At 37.9% G+C, this 24,519-nt stretch overlaps 1 protein-coding gene across 1 annotated transcript in view; it reads left to right on the forward strand.

The window, feature by feature from the left end:
• Positions 1 to 21,052, forward strand: part of sema4c (sema domain, immunoglobulin domain (Ig), transmembrane domain (TM) and short cytoplasmic domain, (semaphorin) 4C) — a 58,848-nt gene extending 37,796 nt beyond the window's left edge. Inside the window, exons 3-16 of the mRNA XM_082170234.1 lie at positions 3,533 to 3,687; positions 3,954 to 4,016; positions 4,152 to 4,250; positions 5,667 to 5,763; positions 6,002 to 6,121; positions 8,634 to 8,785; positions 11,399 to 11,574; positions 11,872 to 12,016; positions 13,548 to 13,761; positions 15,493 to 15,608; positions 15,791 to 15,948; positions 16,225 to 16,316; positions 17,393 to 19,348; positions 20,019 to 21,052. Of these exons, the coding sequence (XP_082026360.1) occupies positions 3,533 to 3,687; positions 3,954 to 4,016; positions 4,152 to 4,250; positions 5,667 to 5,763; positions 6,002 to 6,121; positions 8,634 to 8,785; positions 11,399 to 11,574; positions 11,872 to 12,016; positions 13,548 to 13,761; positions 15,493 to 15,608; positions 15,791 to 15,948; positions 16,225 to 16,316; positions 17,393 to 18,294 (2,489 nt within the window). The 3' untranslated portion in view covers positions 18,295 to 19,348; positions 20,019 to 21,052. The remainder of the gene's footprint in view (positions 1 to 3,532; positions 3,688 to 3,953; positions 4,017 to 4,151; positions 4,251 to 5,666; positions 5,764 to 6,001; positions 6,122 to 8,633; positions 8,786 to 11,398; positions 11,575 to 11,871; positions 12,017 to 13,547; positions 13,762 to 15,492; positions 15,609 to 15,790; positions 15,949 to 16,224; positions 16,317 to 17,392; positions 19,349 to 20,018) is intronic.
• The last annotated feature ends 3,467 nt before the right edge of the window (positions 21,053 to 24,519 follow it).

Raw genomic sequence — 24,519 nt, forward strand, 5'->3', positions numbered from 1 at the left:
TTCATGCGTGTTTCGGAAATGTCACGTCCCTTACAATAACCGCGAGTTTCAATGCACTACCAACCCAACTCAATCAGGTCTCTTCCTTATTTTTTGCGTATGCCTGGATGGGAATTATTTAAATGAGGGATATTGTGACGAGTACGTTCCCGGAAGAAAACGTAAGACTACAATCGAGGTGTTTCAGGGAGTTCAGAGTGACTCTGTGCTTTGTAACTTTGCAGACTTTTTTTAACGCTCAAACAGCATCATTACACAGTAAAGAAAGTTAAAAATGTAAAAACAAATCATAATAAATCTCTGTATGCTAAGCATTTCATTGCTAACCAGGAAAACCAGCTATTCTAAAGATATTTTTTCTTTCCTATGGAGATAGAAATATATGTATTCCCATATACTGTTTGTGTCGTTTTCTCCACAGCTCTTTCTGTCGACGTTCCCTCGCTCGCTCTCTGCTCTTTAGTGGCGTTTGTGAGTTTTTCAGGCTATTGTTGTGGTAATCCGTTCTGACCATTTCCTGTTGCTGAGTTGTGTTCTCCCTTTCTTCCCTTCCCAAAGCAACGACTGCCCCACCACTCCTTCATCTAATCTACTGCAATTACAGCACTTCCCCTCGTCCCCCCAAACGCCCACTCTCTCACGCTCTTAAGCGCACCGTTTGTGGTTGCGTGTCAGCGTAAACACGCCACCTGTGTCTTTCTTAATGTGTTTCTGTTCCCTTTCTTCTCTTTTTAATTGTACTGTTATGTGTCCGCATCAGACGGTGGCTCCTCTCGTCTTTGTCCTAGAGAACGTGGGTGTGTTTTTATAGCCTGTATATGAGTGTATACGCTTTTCTCTTCCTAATTAGTGTGTGTGTGTCCATTTTCTGTGTTTCCAAGTCATTTTTTGTATCCATGTCAAAGCTTCAAAGGCCTTAAAATAGGTCTTTAATAGCAGAGTGTGTGTTTGGAGTGCTGCGGTTATGAGCTATAAGCAGGGCAGGACTGTATTTATAGCAAAGCTGCTTTGTAAGGAGCCGTGGAGGAACATCAGAAGAAAACTGTAGCCTTCAACTTGACTCGCTTCAGTTCTGCGGCTCGGTTCCCTCAACCAGAGCTCACTGCTCTCTCATTCGGCCCAGCTCACAACTTATGAAGGACAAAGACACGCACACACAGAGTTCACCTCTGTTCCCTTTATGTTGCTCACATCTGGATTCCATTCAAAGTGGCATCTATTTTTAGATTGTTCCTTTTTTAGTCTGTTCACTTGTAGATAGAGAGACTCACTCCTTTCCCATTAGATATGCTGCTGTTGGCTTTGGTCAACTTGTTCTTTGTGTATTCCATGTTTTACATCAGCTTGGTCAGTTTGATTGGTTTGGCTTTTTTAATTAAACACTGCTAACCATATAAAACCAAGTTTAGCATCAGCAATCAGCCCCTAGTGGCGGATGCTATAACTGCACCATGTGGCATCTTTCTCCTTTGACGGTCATTCAAAAGTATACATCCACTTGTAATATATACACACACACACACATACAGACACACACAAATCAAAGCAAAATTATAATACATTATAGTACATGTTTTTCCAGTGCCCGATTTGTTTTTGGAGGGATCCTATTAATATTTTCCATGGTATGCACAATATTTATTTCATGAAGTCTTGTATAAGTTGGTATACATTTTTCAAAAAACTAATTTAATGACATTGTTAATTGTAAAATATCATAAATTTACATTATAATGTTGTGATGCCTTTTCCATGGGATGCACAATATTGTATATTGTATGCTTATTATGAATATAATATAAGACTTAAGTTTTGTATACATTTGTAAATTATTTTATTTGTTTTTAAATATCTATTTAGCTTTAATTTTTTTTATTTCAGTATTAGTTTTAGTAATTTTAGTACTTTGTCTTATGTAATATTTAAATGAAGCATACAAAATGATTGCTTTTATTTTTCATTAACTTAACACAATATTTTCAGACATAACATGTGATTAATTATCAGCATATCATATTGTCCTGAATTTTAACATTGACGCACCCCTAATTTTCCCTCTCAGCTGTCGTTCACATCACAACTCAGGATAGTTACTAGTGAATGGTTTGCCACTATGTATTTTTTTTGTGATACCATCAGCCAGAACACCTCCTTGTCGAAATCAGACAAAGAACCCCCTCAGTGGACAGTTTGCTCAACGTTGCCACTTTCTGGTTGGGATCTGTAAGTGCGTCCTCTCCCACTGTGTATAATTGCCATCTTCTCTGAATGATAATTAGAAATGACACTCTCTGCTCGCCTCAGCACAAAGCTCAAAAAACTTGTTCTGTGACTGGCTAAGAGGCATTTGAGTAATTATGCAGGTATTTAGAAGTGTGAGCATGTGTGTGTGTGCACGCGCTCTGTCACATCTCCCAGGCTGTTTGCATCCTAGCAGATGTTCTCCGTCCTCCCTGGGGGAAGTCTGTTTCTCCTCTTCTCTTGGATCATCCAGCCCTCTTATATGTTAACAAGCTGCCGCTCTCTCCAACTAATAACCACACACTCTCCTGACTTCCATCCTGGCAGAATCTTCATCACCACTTATGGTGTCTTTTCTCCCCTCCTAGAGCACTTGCTCATCATAACCCTCTCTCCACTCTGCACCCATCTGCCATGGTAACGGTAAATCTGATGAGGCACAATGATCTTGTGTGTTCAAGGGTGCATGGAGTACTGGTGTCCCCTCGTGGCTTCTTCACTGGCTTAAGCCGAGAAGGAAGATATCACCTTCTGTTTTAATTCTGCGACAAATAGCCACAGATCAAAGCTAACTTGCAGCTTATGCCATTTAGTAATGACTAATAGTGTCAGGAAGTTGAAGATGCTATCTATCTCTCAGAATAGTTTTAGCATGTTATTGAATATGTCAATGTTAATGTATTTGGTCTTGGCAGAGATCTGCTATGTAAGCATGTAAGATTATGCTGCTTCATAAATAGATATACATAAATCCCATAGAGGTGGAGGATGTCAGAGGACTAGCTTACAGCAAACAATGTCAGAACCAAAATATTTAAATGTTGAGCATGCAATCTCATTGGCTGCAGGATCAGCAGAAGCCAATCAGCTTGTGCCATGTGGTAATGATGTGATTGCTTGCAGATTTCATGTAAATGATAATTTATTGATAATTTTATAAATGATCATTTCATTTATTTTATTTATTGTTAATTAGTTTTTTCATCTTTATGCTAATTTATACAACTTGAAATGTTAAGACCACCATCAAACCTTCGCTAACCAACATGGATCATACTAGAAATTCATTTTAGCCCAAATTAATCTGTTTAACACATTGCCAGTTTAAGCAAAGGTTACGAGTATCCATGGAAATTCATGCTTGCCTAAGTTGGCATTTTCAGCTGGGCTGGAACGTTGGTGAAAATGATAAATGTGAGAGTTTTTTTTTTAAGCCCAAGAGTCATATTGGATCAGTGACATTTGGATCACATCTAATACCTCTAAAAAACCTTTTTTCCTCTCTTTTCAGATGTGCACGACAGTATGGCGAGGTTTCGCGCTGTTGGGGTGTGGAACTACACCATGTTGACCCTGGCAGAACATGAGAGGGTTTTGTACGTGGGCGCCAGAGAGCACATCTTCGCCCTGGATCCCAATGACATCAGCAGACAACTCCGACCACAGGTATTTTCTGCAAAGAAAAGGCTTTTTTTCAATTTCTTTCATTCAAAAAACTCCAAATGCACCCAATAAATACTAATCCACAAGTCATCAAGCAAAAAGGGCATTAGCATTTTATCATTCAAAAATATCAGCATTTAAAAATGACTCACTCTTTCAATGCCACTGCCATTTGTAGTAAATTGCCAGTTGCGGCTGTCAATAGCGAGTGCACATTTTAAATGCAGAGTGCTATTTGCTTGTAAAAGTCATGTCTCTTTCTCTCTTAGATTGAATGGTCGGCCCCTGTGGAAAAGAAAAGAGAGTGCGCAGCGAAGGGGAAGAATAACCAGGTACTGGCTAATGTTGCATCCTTTATGTTTTAACAGCTTTACTTTGTCTGGCCCCGCTGAAATACATTTACTCTCCCTCTCTCTCGCTTATTTTCTCTTTGTGTCTTTTTCTCTCTTTCTTCGCTGTCTTTTCAGACTGAGTGCTTCAACTACATTCGTTTCCTGCAGAGCTACAACCACACACACCTGTACACATGCGGGACATACGCCTTCCAGCCCAAATGCACCTATATTGTAAGTGTGCGCTTTTATCTTTGCCTGAGAAATCTGTCCGACCCACATGATCCAGTGGTGCGGGCTGCAATATGATGGAGAAACTGTGTGTGTGTGTGTGTGTGTGTGTGTGTGTGTGTGTGTGTGTGTGTGTGTGTGTGTGTGTGTGTGTGTGTGTGTGTGTGTGTGTGTGTGTGTGTGTGTGTCTCAGCGAGTGGCTTCTAGTGTGTCAAAGTGAAATATATCAAATGTAAATGAGGTTGTGTTCTCACGCTGTGCAGACGATGTGATAAGACAGGGTGACGTGGCTTGTGTATTGTTGTGTGTGTATGAATTTATTTATTTATTATTCATTTATAATTGATATTCTGTATATATAGGGTTATGTAATTTTTAACTATTTACATTTTTTACAGCATTTAAAAACATACTCTACTAGGTTCTTGGTAACACTTTATAGCAGCCTTTATATATAATGCATTATAGGTATTTTTAATGTATTAAATGCATTGTATGATTTCATGAATAATTGTAACCACATTTACAATACATTATAATATTATAATCTATTAATTGTAATATAATCTATTCATACTATAATCTATTCATACACCTTTAGAAAGTATAATGCATTAAAACACAGCTGCAAATATTACTATGCATTTTAAATTTGGTTACAGTTATTTATGAAAAGATATCATGCATTATAATGTACAAAATGAATACCTGAAAATGAATAAACCAAGTTTTTATGAAGCCTCTTATGCTCACCAAGGCTGCATTTATTTGATCAAAATACAGAAAATACAGATAAAACAGAAAAATTGTGAAATATTATTATAATTTAAAATAACTGTTTTCCATTTTAATTCATAATTGAATGAATTTCTTTTTAAATATTAATTATTCATATTAAATATTATTATTATATATTTTGAAATGTGATTTGTTCCTGTGATGCAAAGCTGAATTTTCAGCATCATTACTCCAGTCTTCAGTGTCACATGATCCTTCAGAAATCATTCTAATATGCTGATTTGGTGCTCAATTATGAATAATGGTTCTTATTATTATCAATATTGAAAACCGTTTTTGCTGCTTAATATATTTGTAGAAAATGATGACAAGACGACATGATGTGGCTTGTGTATTGTCATTGTGTGTGTGTGTGTGTGTGTGTGTGTGTGTGTGTGTGTGTGTGTGTGTGTGTGTGTGTGTGTGTGTGTGTGTGTGTGTGTGTGTGTGTGTGTGTGTGTGTGTGTGTGTGTGTGTGTGTGTGTGTGTGTGCTCTTATTTGTGTGTGGGCAGGAGGACGATGCAAGAGGGCTCAGCTGCTGCTTAAACTTCAGTTGGCAAACAGCCGGTGGCTCAGTGTGTGTGTCTGGTCATGTGTGTTTGCTTGATCCATATGTAACTGTTTCTGTCTTTCTCTAATAGAATGCAGATCATTTCACTCTGGATAGCGCTGCCCCGGAGGACGGTAAGGGAAAGTGCCCCTACGACCCCGCCAAGGGTCACACAGGCCTCATAGTGGGTGAGTCATCTGTATGCACACGTTTCTGACATGTAAAAACCTGCATTATTATTCTTGTATCTTGTGCGTGGGTGTCTGTTTGTGCTCGGCGCCGCCCGTGGATGCGTTTATGCCTCCTCTCTTCCCACACTTGGGAGAGAACGGAGTCCCTCTTTAATATCTCATAACTGTGAGGCTGTAGACAGGAGTGTGTGCATATGTGCCTTTTCCCGCTCTAAGCGTTCTTCTCCTTTCCTAGACAAAGAGTTGTACTCCGCCACCCTCAATAACTTCCTGGGCACAGAGCCCGTAATCCTGAGGAACCTGGGACAACAACATTACAGCATGAAGAGTGAATACCTACCGGCTTGGCTCAACGGTAAATCTGAAAACAAACATAACATATATTTCGTTCTCCTGCTGAAAAGACTATATTATGTTATACTGGTGCCCATGGTTGACCAGCTTTACCAGCATCAGGACAGAGAGTAAACCAGGCTGCTCCTTCGGACATGGATTACTGAGTTCTGGATTCAGTTGTTGGCACTTGGCAACTTGACACGATCCTGTAATTCTTATATTATACATATTACACGTAGTTATGTATTTAACGCTTCTTGGCTTTTATGAGTAGTAAATGTCCGGTTGCATTTAGGTATTTATAATTATATAAAAAAGAAATATATTTTTATATATAAAGCGAATACGATTTTTAATTGAATTAATTACATGACATGGCGATTAATTCATCGAATTAATCTGGCAAATTTGGCAATTATGTCATTATTGTGTAAAATGAGGAAAGCATCAAATAGACATTTAAAAAAAAATGTTTTGATTCAACATTGAATTTATTACATATAAACTTTTAGGCTTCAACAGCCATGAGGGTGACTAAATGATGACAGAATTTTCCTTTTTGGGTGATTTTTTTATTTATTAATATGGAAATATGGATAATATTTGTAATGAAATGATAGTGTAAATAAGAAACTAAAACTGCCAGTGGTTGGCGGTAAATATATATAATTTAATAATTACAATTTTTTACAGAATTTATTAGCGAACCATGTTGCTTCTTTGGACGTGGATTACTGAGTTATCTGGATTCAGTTGTAGCCGACTTGACACAATCCTGTATTGTTTCATTCTCCAAAGCTCATCTCTGAGTCGTTGTCATAGCAACAGGTCCATAAGCTCAAACCTTTTTTGTTTAACGTAAACAGGATTAGATTTCGGATGTTGAAGTCTGTCCCAGCCTCTGCACCATTCTTGTGAACGCACCCAGGGGATGTAAGAATTAAGTATTATTATAATTATTTTAATAATAGCCTAATTTAAAAGAACATAATCATTTTGTAGATGATAATAGGCACAGACGTTTTACTCACTGTGATGAACTGCTTTAGGTGTGAGGGGATCATTTACCTCACATTTGCTGTACAGTTTGTCTGGTCTGTGCATTAACTGCAATGCAGACATTGTACATTGGCCTTTGGCTCTTTGTGTTTTCTACAGCTCAGGAGATGCTGTCTGTCGTTCCATTAGAGAAGTGTACCTGGCCCTCCTACGTAATAAGAAAACATCTATGATTTTTGTTGTTTCCCGGTCACATAAGAACGCAGGCTTTTACAGAGAGCTTTTATGCCATTATGCAGTGGCGTTGCAGGGCCTGTCAAATTAAATGTTAAGTTCATCTGAATACATTAACATCTGACACATGAAACCTGTAGAAATGCAAGGGAAATGAAAATGTAAATATAATGTAACAGTTAAATATTTACACGTTTAATTCATCCCCAGCTTTCAGCCAGCTTTCTCCTTGTAGTTGCCTTGGCAGTGTTTCGTTGCTCTTTTAAGGTCCAGAGATTTCTGGTAGACTTACTTCTTGTTTGGCTTGTGAATTTTTTTTTCTTAAGAAAGATGTTTATAATATAATATAATATAATATAATATAATATAATTCATTAAAAAAATTGGAAAGAAATGAATGCTTCTATCTGGCATGAACATTTTTTTTTCTTAAGAAAGATGTTTATAATATAATATAATATAATATAATATAATTAATTTAAAAAATTGGAAAGAAATGAATGCTTCTATCCGGCATGAAAGTAAAAGTGGCATAACACGGCATAAAAGTGACGGTTAAGACTTTTACATTGTTACAAATGATTTCTATTTCAAATAAATGCTGTTCTTTTGATCTTTAAAGAATCCTGAAAAATTATCAAAGTTTCCGTAAAAAAAATTATGCAGCAACTGTTTTCAACATTTATAATAATAAGAAATGTTTCTTGAGCATATTAGCATATTATAATGATTTTTGAAGGATCTTGTGACACTGAAGACTGGAGTAATGATGCTGAAAATTCAGCTTTGCCATCACAGGAATAAATTAGAATACAGTTATTTTAAATACAGTTTTTTTAACTATATTTTTGTATCAATTAAATTCAACCTTGATGAGAAAGAGAAAAAAACACAGTCTTTCTTAAATAAGTGCATGTACTCATGTGTTCTATAAGCACTGATTCATATCAAATTGTAATAGTTTACATAATATTCCTATTTTTAAGAGTATACGATCTCAAAAACTCATTCCACTCATGCTAATCAAATCCAACCATGTGCTTGATAAACTGAATCAGCCAGAAAAGATCTGGTCTTACAGCATTTGATATATTATCTCAGTATTAAGCGATGTACAGGGAACAGGGCCCTGATCTTTCCAGCAGGGTTAATCCGAAATCAGCTCAATAAACAATGTCCCAAGGTGGATATTTAAGATCTTTTATCTGTTTCATCAAGTAACCACCACCAGCCCCTTATCTATTAAGTGCTGTGTCTCCAACACGTTCTTCCATATCTTTCCCTTTTGTCTGGTACAGAGCCAAACTTTGTGGGTTCGGCGCTGGTCCGGGAGAGCCGCAATAGTAAAGATGGAGACGACGATAAGATCTACTTCTTCTTCAGCGAGAGAGCGTTGGAGCTGGACTGCGACAGTGATCTGACCGTGGCACGGGTGGCGCGTGTGTGTAAGGTGAGAATGTAAACTCAGAACTCACATACACCAGAAGTATTCGACCAGAAGGTTGCTGAATGAGCAAGGCACTCAACATCGGGTTGCTCTAGGGCAGGGTTTCTCAAACGGGGGTTCATGAGGGAACTGCGAGTCAAATAAACAAATGGAGCTGCACAATTAATCAAAATAAAACGGAAATAGCAGTATATCTTATAAAATTGCGATTATCGAGTCAAAGGCTACGATTTAATTAAAGAAGTCTGTTGCGTTGCGTGTTTCAGAGTGAAGAGTGGCACTGAGGTGTAATACAGTGTTTCAGAGCAGCTCGTTTCATATTAAATATTCTGCTTCTCATTAACTCTCCGCAACCGTTTAATGTGCATTTGTGAACCAGCGTTATTTTAGAATCCTTGAGGTATATTATAGTTTTTATTAATAGTTTTAATTTGTTTTCATTCATATATTTTTTATTTAATTTTAGTCTTAATTTTAATTTAGGTTTTTAGTTTTTTTTTGTGTGTGTGTGTGTGTGTTTTTGTTATTTTTATCAGGTTTTTTTTAATATATATATATATGTCTATATAGTTACATTTTATTTCAGTTTTAGTTAGTTTTGTACATCAAGCTAAAATAAAAATGGGAAAATGTATTTCCTTGGCAGATAAAAAAAAAGATATATATAATCTATTTCAGTTTTTTATCTCTTTTTTATGATTTTACTTTTTTAGTTGGGAACGTAATGTGCACTAGGTTCACTTTATTTACATTCACATTTGCATAATTTTTAGCAATTATGTGTACAGAAGTTTACAGCATTTAACCAATATTATGTTGGTATATATATATATATATATATATATATATATATATATATACTGTATTGGCTATACAGTATGTACCGTACTGTACTATACTGTACATAACTCCAGTAAACTATGGAGTGCCGCAGGGATCTGTATTAGGCCCTCTGTTATTTTCAATATATATGATGCCACTTGGAAATATTATAAGGAAACATGGAATTAGTTTCCATTGTTATGCTGATGACACTCAAATATATATTTCATCACGGCCGGATGAAAACGCAAAATTTTCCAAATTGACAGAGTGTGTTAAAGATATAAAAGATTGGATGACCCGTAATTTTCTTTTATTAAATCCAGACAAGACAGAGGTAATACTTATCGGTTCAAAAAACCGCCCACAAAACCTCGCACAATACAACTTTAACATCATAGGATGTCCTGTTACTTTATCCTCTACAGTAAAAGACCTGGGTGTTATACTCGATTGCAACCTGTCTTTTGAAAATCATATTTCATATGTTACAAAAACAGCATTTTTCCACCTTAGAAACATTGCTAAGCTACGTAATATGCTATCAGTTTCTGATGCAGAAAAGTTAGTTCATGCATTCATGACCTCGAGACTGGATTACTGTAATGCTTTACTAGCTGGTTGTCCTGCATCCTCAATAAACAAGCTACAGTTAGTCCAAAATGCCGCCGCTAGAGTTCTTACTAGATCAAGAAAATATGATCATATAACACCGATTTTATCATCACTGCATTGGTTACCTATAAAGTTCCGTATTAATTACAAGGTATTGCTACTGACCTATAAAGCCCTAAACGGCTTAGCTCCAGTCTATTTAACGGATCTTTTATCACCCTATAATCCATCGCGCTCTTTAAGATCACTAAATTCAAGGCTTTTGGTCATACCTAGGATATCCAGAACCACCAAAGGAGGGAGAGCATTCTCACATTTGGCTCCAAAACTCTGGAATAGTCTTCCTGATACTGTTCGTTGCTCAGACTCGCTCTCCCAGTTTAAAACTAGATTAAAGTCGCATCTCTTCAGCCAGGCATTCATATAATCCTACAGTTCAAACTACAATCCGGCCTCTAGCTCATAAATGCCAGAGGAGAACTGGCCCCCGACTGAGCCTGGGTTCTCCCAAGGTTTTTTTTTCTCCATTAGGTCACCTGATGGAGTTTTAGGACACCATTAGGTCACTTGATGAAGTTTTTCGGTTCCTTGCCACTGTTGCCTTTGGCTTGCTCAGTTGGGGATATTTTGGGGATATTTAATTTAATTTTATCAATCAATAAATTCCTCTTGAAACAAACTTTGTTGTATTATTTTAATTTAATACTGTGAAGCTGCTTTGATACAATCTGTATTGTGAAAAGCGCTATACAAATAAACTTGACTTGACTTGACTTGACTGTATGTATATATACTGAGGGCACAGGCAATCTTCAAGCAATATATATATATATATATATATATATATATATATAATAAAAGCAATTGAAATAATTTACTTACTGAAAACATATGAATGTGTTTTTAAACGTCTAAGGGGTTCTGATTTTCCCCTCCCTGCTGAAAAATCCAGCATAAACCAGCAAGAATTCCATGTTGCTCCAGGCTGGTTTATGCTGGTTAAAGCTGGTTTATGTTGGTCTAGCTGGTGGACTAGCATAGTCATTCTGTTCTAAAGCATTCGGGTGAGCAGCAATGCTGTATTTTTCAGCAGGGCTGCTCTAGGGCAATTGTACCTGTATAAAGAAAATAGCTTTGAACAAAAACGTCTGTTAAATGGCTACTTGCTTCACTATTCAGGGAGACCTAGGTGGCACACGGACCCTGCAGAAGAAGTGGACCACCTTCCAGAAGGCCCGGCTGATGTGTTCTTTCCCCGAGCGCCACATCACCTTTAATAACCTGCGGGCTGTCTTCACCCTGCCTGGGGCGGACTGGAGGAGCACTAGTTTCTATGGCATCTTCCATGCGCAGTGGTGAGCGAACCCTCCTGCCATGCCAGTCCGTGTCATACTCATAAATATTTCCCTCTCTTCCTCTTCCTGGCGTAGTTGTGAAAGTCACTCTGTCCTCTGCTTATATGAAAGTGTCACCGTGCCAAACACCCAGCCGTGATCCTCAAGTGTAGAAAATGCTGCACTGTCATTATGATGACAGTAAGACTATTACTGTAATAAACCAGCCAATGTAGCGCAGTCATTTAGTTCAGACTGACTGACTACTTTTTTCTCCCTCTCTCTCCTTCTCTTTCTTTATCCTTTGTTCTCTCTCAGGGGGGATGTGGATGTGTCTGCTGTGTGTCAGTACCAGATCGGAGAGGTGAAAAATGTGTTCGACGGGCCGTATAAAGAGTACAGGGAGTCGTCTCAGCGATGGGTCCGATACACCGGCACTGTACCCAGTCCTCGACCTGGAGCGGTGAGCTGAGCAGCCGTTGAGATGAGAGGCCGAGAGGCCGTGACTAAGCACTCGGATAAAAATAGCACACCACTTTTGTACATACAGTGATGTTTCATCCCAAAATAAGAACTTAATAATATTCCTGTTGGATTATAACATTTTATAAACATCTTAACAAAGATTTTGAGTCAGATTATGTCAGAAAAAGTTTGCAGAAAACATTGTTTGGAAAACTTTTATTATGTAATTTCAAGTAATGTAAATATTTCGGGATGGAGAAGTGCAAAAGTATGCAGTGATGTTGACTGGGGGCCATTCAGAAGTAAATTGAAAAATACCATATACAGGATCATTCAAATGCTTAATGAAATTAATACTTGTATTCAACAAGGACGCATTAAATTGATCAAAAGTTATGTTGTTATGAAAAAAAAAAATCTATTTCAAATATTCTTATGAACTTTGTTCATCAAAGATCCTGAAAAAAAATTGTATCACGGTTCCCACAAAAATTAACTGTTTTGAACATTGATATTAATAAGAAAAGTTTCTTGAGCAGGAAATCAAAATATTAGAATGATTTCTGAAGGACCATGTGACACTGAATACAATGATGCTGAAAATTCAGCTTGTATATTAAATATTACTGTTTTTACTGTTTTCTTGATCAAATAAATGCACCCGAGAGACATCTTTCAAAACCATGAAAAAATCTTACCGACCACAAACTTTTTAATTGTAGTGTACATTAAAATAAAATTACATACCTGAATTTAAATGAAGGTTGCAAAGAGGTAGCAGATTTAAAATGAAATGAAACTGAAAGAGAGAAAGTTATATTGCTGTAATTTTTGTATTTTTAATTTATATATCTCATCACATTTATTAATTAACTTTTGTGAACCGGGGTAGAAGAATACTTCATTTCCCATAATTCTTTAAATTTACGGCTCATTCTTTTTCCTGTTATTCCAATTCAAGTTCCTGTGGGGGGTGTGGCTAGTTTGATTCAAAGTCCAGAGCTGTGTCCGAAATCGCATACTCTCTTGAGTAGGTACTTATTTGAATAAGTAATATAATAAGTAATTACTTTGCAAGTAATTACTTCTATATTGTATGACTGTGTGTAGTATGAATGTAATCTGGACGTAGTACATTCACCATGCTGTCATTATCATGTGACCTACCAGAGTCAGTTGCAGTTACTCCTCTCCCGTGGCCTTATGGGATAGTAAAGTGTCCAGTGTTCGCACACTTCAGAATTTTGATAGAAGTAGTAGGTCAACTGATGAATTCGGACATACTTCTTTTGTCACATACTGTTTTTCGGCCCTACTGTAGCAGGGAAGTACGCGATTTCGTATGTAACCCAACTCATGAACTGACAGGGAGCCAGTTTGAAGTTTTGTAAATGTCAAAGCGTTAAACAAACTGAGAATACTATACTGATTTTATTTTAAATTTGTATAATGTTGTTTAAAAAATACACATTTTATGACGTGTGCTATAAAGCCTAATCAAGTAAAAAGACTTTCGTTTCTTTCTACAGTGCATCACAAACTTTGACAGGGAAAACGGCTACAACAGTTCTCTTCAGCTGCCTGACGCTACGCTAAACTTTGCTAAGAAGCATCCGCTAATGGAGCTCCGGGCAGAAGCTCGCCCCCTGCTGCTTACTAAAGGGATCAACTTCACCCGAATAGCTGTGGACAGAGTGAGCTCACTGGACCAGAGATCCTACAACATGCTCTTCATAGGCACAGGTGTGTTATAGAGGGTCAGACGCATACATGGATCATTGTACGGAATGTTACACAGCTAATAAGAGCAGTGTTTCTTTGTCAAGAGCGTTTTTTGACAGTCTCCTGCATTGTCCTTCTTGTTCCTTTGTCCTTTTGTGTGTAAATATAAATAGAGCAGCCAAAGAAACCATTTTATTAGCCATAACGTTGTATCTAAGTGGAAATGTCACCTCTGCCAATTAATTCCTGTCATGCAGGAAGGTCAGTCCTTGAAACATAAATTGAAAAGATGTATTTGGCCTTGGCACTCTCATATAAACACACTCACAAGGCTCAAGGCTCAACCATCATTGGTATCCAATGAGTTCAGTATTTCACCAATCCCTCACAAAAGACGAATACATCTAGACAAACCTAGTTAAATATTTTCAGAAAGGTGACATCCTGTGGTGATATTTCCAACAATTTTGCCAGTTTCTTTTATTCAGTTTAAGCATATATATAGCATTATATTAAGCATCGTATTCATTGAAAGACTACATAAATCTTATTATAAAATATATTTTTATACTAAAATATATGCTTTAAAATAAAATGTATTTGTCAAAAAAAATACTAGTAAAATTACTTGTGAAGGCAAAAAGGGGTTTATGACATCATATTGATTTAGAGACTGCATGAGTATTATTTTAACATATATTTTTTTAATACAATATATATTCCTAAATGTTTTTTTATACTTTAAAAAAAAGTATTTGTCATACCACAGGACTATTTAAAATGACTAGTGCACAAAAAAGATTTTTATGGCAATCTATTTATTGAAAAATGACATGAATATTATTTTAAAAAATAGTTTTATAATAAAATATACATTTTTATATATTTAAAAAAAAATGCATTTGTCATACCGCAGGACTTTTTAAAATTAGTAGTGAAAGCATAAATAATTTTATGACATTATTTGAAAAACAAGTTTTAAATATATTTTCATATTTTTAAAAATGTATTTGTCATACCACAGGACATGATTTTAATTGTGAAACTACATGAATATTATTATAAAATATATTTTACAATAAAAGTGCGTGTGTGCACGTGCGCGTGTGTGTGTGTGTGTGTGTGTGTGTGTGTGTGTGTGTGTGTGTGTGTGTGTGTGTGTGTGTGTGTGTGTGTGTGTGTGTGTGTGTGTGTGTGTGTGTGTGTGTGTGTGTGTGTGTGTGTGTGTGTGTGTGTGTGTGTGTGTGTGTGTGTGTGAGTGAGTGAGTGTGAGTGTGTGTGTGTGTGTGGCAGAGAGAATCTTGGATTGAGGATTAAGAGTGAACAAAGATACTCTGACATGAGCAAAAGTGCCAGGGTGGATTTGTAAAACACACCCTGTAGCTCTTCAACTCTCCTCCGTTATCCCTTTTCCGCACGTTCCCTTTTTCTACCAGACTGAGTGAGAGGTCAGTGGCACATTATCTGTGACAAGCACTGTGTGAGAGGACGGGGATAAAGTACACACTCAGAGTTATGATAGGTCACGGCACCAGCTGGGGTGTATTCAATTTTCCTCCCGGTAATCTGCGTAACCTTGTTCCTAAAATCCAATGACGGAAAAATATGCCACGTGTTGATGATACATTAATGGACTATTTGTCTCTCCTTTCTCTCCTTTCCCCCACTCTGTCCCCATCACATTATTTCTCCCCCTCTGAATATAATCTATCCCCACCATCTTTCCTCCCGGCCTCTTTGTTTGTCGTTCAGCGGATGGATGGCTCCAGCGTGTCGTGATTTTGGGTTCAGAGGCCCATGTGATAGAAGAGATCCAGCTGTTTGATCGGCAGCAACCGGTGGACAGCCTCACCATCTCGCACAGCAAAGTAATTTCTGATCTGTTTTCTTGCTGAGACAATCTCTTTGATGTCAGCTCTCTAGCCTGACTAGCATTAATGGGTTTTGTTCAAACAGAGTAGGAAAACAGAATGCACCGATCACTGTAAATAATTTATTTGCTATTGTTTTCCTTCATTTAATTCCAAATTCTCCCATTCTTTCTCTATAGAAGTATTTGTACATTGGCTCACGCTCTGAGGTTCTTCAGCTGCCCTTGGCAAACTGCAGCCGGTACCATTCACAGCCAGACTGCCTGCTGTCCAGAGACCCGTACTGTGCCTGGGACAGCGAGGGACGCGCTTGTGTCCGCATCGACCTCCACCGCGGGTAAATTCATCAATCTTTTGGTTCTACTGCTTGCATCCTTGCACCATCCTCCATCTGCTCCTTTTCTGTCTTTTGCGCTCTCCTCTTTATTTTCTCTCTGATTCTACTCTTGCTCTCCTCCGCCGCTCGCTCCTCATCATTTTGCAAAGGCTTTCCCTTTCCACCCCCTCTGTTCTCCTCCACGGGTCCCTTTTTATACTTTTAAGCTGCATCCCCATAGCAGTGTGTCTAACAGCCTTCTGACACATCGTCAATATTTGTTCTCCCCCCCCACAGCTCCACATCCACACTCTCGCAGGACCTCATGCTGGAGAGGTTCAACCGAGGAAAAGCCAAGTTTGATAAGCCTTTCTCCATACCCAGCCCTGGTACGTCAGATTTACGCTGCCCCCTACAGGCCCCCCTGCAGTGAACGGTTTCCATTAGGGGACACGAACACTTTTAAAGGAAAAGTTCACCCAAAAATAAAAACTCACCCTCTTGTCGTTCCAAACCCGTAAGACGTTCATTCATCTTCGGAACACAAATGAAGATCTTTTTGATGAAATCTGAGAGCTTTCTGTCCCTCCACTTTGATGCTTCAAAAAGTTCATTAAGAGATCGTAAGACTAATCCATATAAATTGAGCGGTTTAGTCCAACATTTTCTGAAGAGACACAATCATTTTATATGATGAACAAATTGAATATAGCTATTTATTCACATATAAACATTCATCAACTCACACATCAGTTGTGGTAAACGGAAGCTCAAGCATGTTCACTTGACATGCGAGAACCAATCAGGTTCATTCTTGTGTGTTACGCAGCACGTTTGAGCTTCTGCAACTGAGCTTCTGTTTATGTTCGCTGATCAATGTTTAAATGTGAATAAAAGCCTAAATTCAATCTTTTCATCATATAAAGCAAATGACTCTTTTCAGAAAATTTTAAAACTAAACGGCTCAATTCATATGGATTAATTTTACAATCTCTTTATGAAGCTGTCAAAGGAGGGACAGCAGGCTCTCAGATTTCATCAAAAAGATCTTCATTGGTGTTCTGAAGATGAATAGAAGTCTTACGGGTCTGGAATGACAAGAGTGTGAGTAAATGATGAAAGAATTTTCATTTTTGGGAGATCTATCCCTTTAAAGCAGTGTATATCTGGTCAATGAAATTACTAACAAAAATAATAAATTAAATTAAATTAATTCAATATAACAAGAGAGAAATAATAATGTAAAATATTGACAATGTACTAACCATGTTTTCCGAAGAAGAGAAATCTAGACAGAATATGATTTGTTTCAAATAATCCATTCACATTCAATAATGTCAGGGAATTTACCTACATGAGAACAGACTAAAACAAAAAGTTATGTAAAACATTAACACTGTTTTAACTAATGTTATTTCAATTATTTTATTATTTCAAAAGTGAAATAAATCCATTATTTTCCCAGATCATTCTAGGTTGAGAAATGTGACTGTGGTCGTTGGATCGGATCTGGTATTGCCCTGCAATCTGGTTTCCAACTTGGCCCAGCCCTTCTGGGAGCTCAACGAACGTGAGCTGGCCCTTGTGGAGGGTGAGGCCATTGGGCCGCGATTCGACCGAGCCCTCCGCTCCCTCGTTATCCCCCAAGCCGGTTCCCTTCAAGTGGGCCGCTACGTCTGCTACTCGGAGGAGCAAGGCGTGAAGTTCCAGATGGAGAGATACCAGGTCGCAGTGGTAGCCAGCGCGCCCGTCTTCATGGAGGCCCGCGCTCCTGACGGCAGCATGGGTTTATTCTGGGTGCTGGTGATCACATTGGGTGCCGCTTGTCTGTTGCTGCTAATCGCGTCTTTGTACCTTCGTAGAAGACTGAAGTTGGCACTGGGAAAAGGGGCGGAAATGAAGCCGCTGGAGAGCACTTTAGTGTACCCCATTACTTTACCCAAAGAGCCTCCCAGCCGGCCATCGTTCGTGCCGAGCAAGATGGCGAACGACGAGGATCGCTTCTGGGAAACGGGAGCTAATTACTACTACTCGGACGGCTCCCTTAAAATTGTCCCCGGGCATGCAATGTGCTCCACCGGCAGCACGGCATCTCCGAGTGCTATTCCCGGTCAGCCCATTCACTCGCCGAGCAGGTTGAGCCTCACCAACATCCGAAACTCAGGCACCAATGGATACATCCGCCTGAATCTGAGCACGGCCGGAGAGGAGAGAGCGAGCACGGGATCGGGAATGGGCATGGGAAGCGGACTCGGACTGGGCAGCCGAGAGAACGACTACACCAGTCCATTCAAAGAGGAGCTCCGGAGAACTCTGCAGCAGAGGAGCGTGCTTCCCGATGCCAATCCCGAGGAGTCTTCTGTGTAGACCTCACAGGAACCACAGAAAACCTCACCTACCTCCCTCCTGCTTGGGGAACTCTCTTCATCTTACTCGCAACCTATTTCTTCTCTGTCAATCTCCCGTGCCATAAGGCCACCGACATTCCCTTGGATTATTCTGGTTCTCATACGTACTAACACCCAACCGAGACTGAACACATCTCGCAAAGCTTTTTGTAAATGTCTATATTTAATGGACCTGACCGACAGGGCCTCGTGTTGATCTTGGCTAACAGGCGAACACAGGTACATCTCTGAGAGGAACCCAACCAGCCAAATGTAGCCGTCAGTCTGATCTGCGTTAGGCAGATGTCTGGCAACCTAATCATTTGGCAAGATGGAGGATACAGAGCTTATTTTTGACGTCCAGAGGTTGCTTGCCCCCATGTTTTTTGCACCCTTTTTATGGGTAGAACACATGAGAGAGGAGGCGAAAAGGACATGCATTAACTTAAATCGCAAGATGACAATCACGCTCTTCTCTCAAGAGGAAAGCAGAGGAGAAATTGTTTAGGGAAAAAAAACTGAGTGAGCTGTAAAACCGAAGCAGGACTTGAAACATGAAGAAATGCTTTGCCTTTCTTTCTCTACAGCTCAAGAACTTTTTTAAAATTTTGTCTTTTTCTGAGAATGTGTACTGAGACTTGCAGCACTAATATATTGTGAGGTTTTTTTCCATGTCTGTTTATTGCAACTGTTAAAGAAGGTTTTCTTCTTTTCTTTCTTTTTTTTTTACGATTAATAGTTTCATCTGAAATGTGAAAGGATTACCAGTGGTAGTAGCATGAGGAAAGTGTGAACAGAATGTGTACTAAGACTGTGTTGGATGTGACAACAAGTGCATTATTGTATATATTTGGCTTGAACTGCCAAATTAAGTACAACCCCAGTGTTTGCCTACATGATGATGGAATGAAACTTTACTTCTGGAATGATATAGAAGACTCCGCCCATGTTCTAAAGCCGGATTGTTCTACATGAAAGGGATCCTTGATAAAGTCCAGGATGAGTAGTAGAGGCTACGGCTGATCAAAACACAGGTAAGACTACAGCTAATCATACTTTATCCCAAATTTTATTTGGGCTGCTTACTTTTTTACAAATTAAATGAAGATTTGAGACCTATTCATTACCATTCAAAAGTTTGGAGTCTAAGACTTTTTCATGTTTTTGAAAGAAGTCTCTTATACTCACCAAGGCTGCATTTATTTGATCAAAAATTACAGTGGAAATTATAATTTTATGAAATATTAATACAATTTAAAATAGCTTTTATTAGAAATCATTCTAATATGCTGATTTGACGCTCAATAAATATTTCTTATTATTATCACATTTTGAAAACAGTTGTGCTGCTTAATATTTTTGTAGAAGAATATTCATAAAAATACTAATTTTGTTAAGTATTCATAAAAATAAAACTTACCCCAAACTTTTGAACTGTAGTGTATATAAGATTCTTGGAAGGTTTATATATGAGACAGGCGAAAAGATTATGACAATAAAAATATATCCTGTGTGTAATAATCATTTATAATAATTTATATAAATGTTTTTAATGACTGATGAATGTTTATTTCGTTTTTTCATGTATTAAAGAATTCTATAAAAGACCACAAAAATTATGTTAAAGACCATATTTTGACTTGATTTTGTCGTAACATATAAAAACTATAAACTAACTGACTATATCTTTCTTATCTCTTTCAGTGTGGGCTTTGCAACTCTTAAACAGAGACTAAATACAAAAACAGGGTGAAAACTGAAAGCAGAGGACATTTCATTCCATTGACTTTGATTGTGAAGACAAATGAAGGAGATTTTGATTATTCGTGACCCTGTGGGTGGAGAGGCACTATGATGCTCATCACTGGTCCATACTTTGTTGCATGATGTTCTGCAAAATATATTATATAAGTTTCAACAATAAAACAATAGTCTCATATGTTTTAGAAAAAATATGAAAACACTTTTCGTACCTGTGCCTCTTCACCTTGGGTGAAGCCAAAGCAGACTGCAGACATGTTTTCCTTTTTTTTTTATTCTCTGCTTTATGTTCTGGAATTGGTCCATTGCACAGAACTCAAGTATTGTCTGAAATCTTAAGTAAGTTACTACTACTCTTGTTTTGGTGGAATGCTATTCTTTGTGGCATGAGAGCTTTACGATTTTGCAAGTGGCTTTCCATTCTGTCATTTGCTCTTTTCTAGTCTACACTTTGTACTAAAAAGTACGCTGAGAAATGTCAGATTAACAAAGGAGCGAATACTTTCTGCCAGGCCTTCTCAGGGCTCTCTTGAAATTGTGAAACTTCACTAATTGCTTTGATAAGCCTGTCTAATGACTTAAAGTCAGACTTTAGTCTGACATAATTTCACTGAGCGACCAGAAGTGTTGCATATGCTTGTTTGCATCATGCATGGCTTTTTTGTACTGACCAGTATTCCCTGCTTGATAAAAAAAAGAAAGAAAAGAAAGAAAAAATGCGGTCATCTCAGTTGATTCAGTTCATCTCCCATGGCTTTAAATCTGCTGTTTCTTTGTGAGTTTTTGTATTACAAAATTTCTCTTTTCTTGCATTTCAAGATATCTTAAAAAATGTTGGTTATTTTTTTTTTTTAGGTAATTATGTTAAGTAACTTATTTTGCTTGTACAAAAAGTTGATATTTATTACCATTGTACATATGCCCTTATTTTTTATATATGTATATACCTTCAGAAAATAAAAGTAGAGATCAGTTCACAGTGAGTAGGTTGTGTATGCTTATATGAGTAACTGTGTTTAATTGACTTAAAAGAGGACTTATTATGCTTTTTTACATTTTCAACTTTCTTTACTGTGTTATGTTGTTGTTTGAGTATGAAAAAATGTCTAGAAAGTTACAAAGCACAAAGTCACTCCAAAGGGAGTTATTCTCTATATCAGTAAGCACTGTTTCTGAACTCCCTGAAATGCCTCATTTGTAGTCTTGAGTTTTCTTCCGGGAACGTACACGTCACAATATTCTTAATTTAAATAATTCCTACTAAAGGCATATGCCAAATAAATGAGCGAGGCCTTTTTGAGTTGCGTTAGAAGTGTTGAAACTCGTAGTTTTGGTAAGAGGCTTGACATTTCCGAAGCACGCTGGAAGTGGTTGACCAATCGCAACACACTGGTCCAGCCGACCAATCAGAGCACATTGCGCTTTTCGGAAGGCGGGGCTTCATAGAGACCGGAACTAAACAGAGCGTTACTGACAGACTGGTAACAGAGGTGCCGCAATAATGTAAAATATGTGAAAAGTAATGTTTTTTTTAACATTCAAGCAAGAAAACCTATAGACCCCGAAAACAAAATCAAAACTAAAAGGGCATAATAGGTTCTCTTTAAAATGCCATTGAAATGTCATGTGCAACATTTGTTGGTAATGCAAAATGGCTATAGTGGTTTTTATATTGCCTCTGCTAAACATATGTCCAGACAGTCACAGTGACACTTACCTTAACGCTTAGACAACCGCTAGTGCAGTCTCTCCTGCTTAGTATTTATGCTTTTCTCTTTCATACTGTGCGTCTAAACACACTCTCACGTGTACAGCAGGGCAGCCACAGCTGTGTGTGACATCAGCAGTGCATCATCACTGCCGACACAGCTGGGCCTCTACTTCTGGAACAATCTCTATACCATTATAGGACACCAGTCACAGCTGACTATAAAATGAGGAGAGGAAGAGAGAAACCCTGAGATCACTGCATATTATTTAACCACCACTGACTTCTCGAATATCATATGAACATGGATTGAAAATGGATTGAGAATGGTGAAGGAAAAACAAGCAGTTATATAACCTTGTTCAATCTGTTTATATGTGAACAATGAACCCGTATTAATGTTAAATTCGGTAAATAAATGTTTATTTACTTTGCTTTTTTCACAGTTTTTCTCTAAACTTTTCCACAGGCCCTACACCACCTCGGAGGTCACCGGACCCCTCTTTAAAAAACCCTGCTATAACCAATTCCAATTGTTTGTGGGCAAATTCAGCCACAAATGTATAAAGCTAAAGACAAAAACTGCATTGGGTGACTGTGTAAAATCCTCTAACAACCTCTGCAGGAATGGTCTGGCCCTGTTACCTTCAGTCATTGATAGATTTCCAAGGTGTGTCTGCCGAAAGTTCAGTCAAGCACTTCTGGCTCCGGCTGACTGATCTCAAGCCAAGCCGGTTTGCCCAGATCTCTGCAGATGTCCATCGCTCTGTAATAGGAAAAATAGAAATATTACATTAATATATGTATAATTTTATCTGGAATATCAGGTTGACACTATATATTTTTTTCTACAGTACTGTTAGATTTTCGTTCAAAAGTTTTTAAAAATAAATTAATTAATACTTTTATTCAGCAAGGACACTTTAAATGCCTTTTGATGTTCAGTAAAGACAATTATAATGTTACAAATGATTTTGATTTCAAATAAATGCTGTTCTTTTGAATTTTCTATTCATCAAAGAATTCTGAAAAATAAAATAAATAAATAAATAAATAAGCAGCACAGCATTGATAATAATCAGAAATGTTTCTTGGGCACCAAATCAGCATATTAGAATGATTTCTGAAGGACAATCAACTGCCCATGACAACAATGTAAAATGTATATGCCTACATACTGACATTACAGCATCTTATTGATAACAATAATGATGATGATCTGCATTAGAGTTTGAGACCACTCCAGCCAGACCAACCTGTCATGTTTCAGATTCACCTGAACTACTTTTATTCTTAGTGGCCGCTGCTTGAAGCAGCAGATACAGCATCCAGCCACCTCCAAAACTTCTACTGCTTCAAGGACTGTCACAGCTAGCAAAGGCTTTCACGGATGAAATGCATGGCATTTTAAAAATAAACAGCGCTGCTACTGTCTCTGGGTTAACATTAATTGCATTAGCCTGCATAAACAATGCAGTGTCTCTTCAGGTATTTCTTTCTTTCATGCATCCAGTCAAAGGATCAATCACAGCGTGGAAACATTTGAAACATTTTAATGTGCATATGAAAAATAAATTACCTAAATTTTAAATCACTTGGAATGATTACAAAAACGCTCACATTTCCACTCTTTCTTTTTATACTCCAAGGCCTCCTGGATGTCAAGAGTTTAATGAAAATGACAAAAATGAAAATGCTGTCCCTCGTGTTTTCAAATCCCAAGACAAAATGAGGACACAATGCCAACACAGTCTCATGGCAAATTGTAACTATTTTATGTTTTGGCAAATTTTGGCCAAATTCAAAACATGAATTTGTATTTCATTTGTAAGTTTTGTATGATGTGCTTACGCCGCCCTGACGGTTAGGTTTAGTGGTTGGGGTTAGAGGCGGCCTTCATGCTTCCTTATTTTCTTAAAACTGTGCATTTTTGTGCAAATCACAAAAAATACTTTACAATGCATGCTACCACAGAAAAAGTCATAGGGCCCTATTTTAACGGTCTGAAACGCAAGTATCAAGCGCGAAACGCAAGTATCAAGCGTGAAACGCATAACTTTGTGGGCGGGTCTTGGGCGCTGTTGCTTCATTATTCATAGGTGTGGTTTGGGTATAACGTGAAATAAACCAATCAGAGCGTCATCTCACATTCCCTTTAAGAGCAGGCGCGCTTGTTCCATGGCGGATTGCTATTATAATGGCGGATTTGCCAGGCGCACGCCAGGAGCGGTTCACAGCCGAGGAGACCGACGTTCTCGTCAGGGCCGTAAAACACAGAGAAGTGACATTGGGGATGGAGAAACACACCCAAATTAACTTCGTTTAAACAGGCGTATGATAATTTGGGTAAATGTGTAAGCTAGATGTATGCTTTTATAATAAACTATCTATCTATCTATCTATCTATCTATCTATCGTAGCCTAATAATGTATGATTTGCAAAAATGAAAACTGCTGCTTCTGTGAAGATGAGAGAATCAAAGTGTATGCGCGTTGTGCACACGCTACATTGATTATGGCCAAGCATGCACCCTTAAAATAGCATCTGAATATCATGCACAACGCGGCACTGACTTTAAACTAGGTTTTTTCAGTCAGTGGCGGAATTGTTTTCTAAACCTGCAAAATAGCATGAAGGAACGTTTGCGCCGGAACACGCCTCCTCTTTGCGCTGAACCGCCCCCGGGAGCACAAGTGTATTTCTTAGTTAACCGACGTGCTTCTGTGGAGGGAAAA

The sequence above is a fragment of the Leuciscus leuciscus genome (assembly GCF_965113295.1).
Source record: "Leuciscus leuciscus genome assembly, chromosome: 5".
NCBI classification, from domain to species: domain Eukaryota; kingdom Metazoa; phylum Chordata; class Actinopteri; order Cypriniformes; family Leuciscidae; genus Leuciscus; species Leuciscus leuciscus.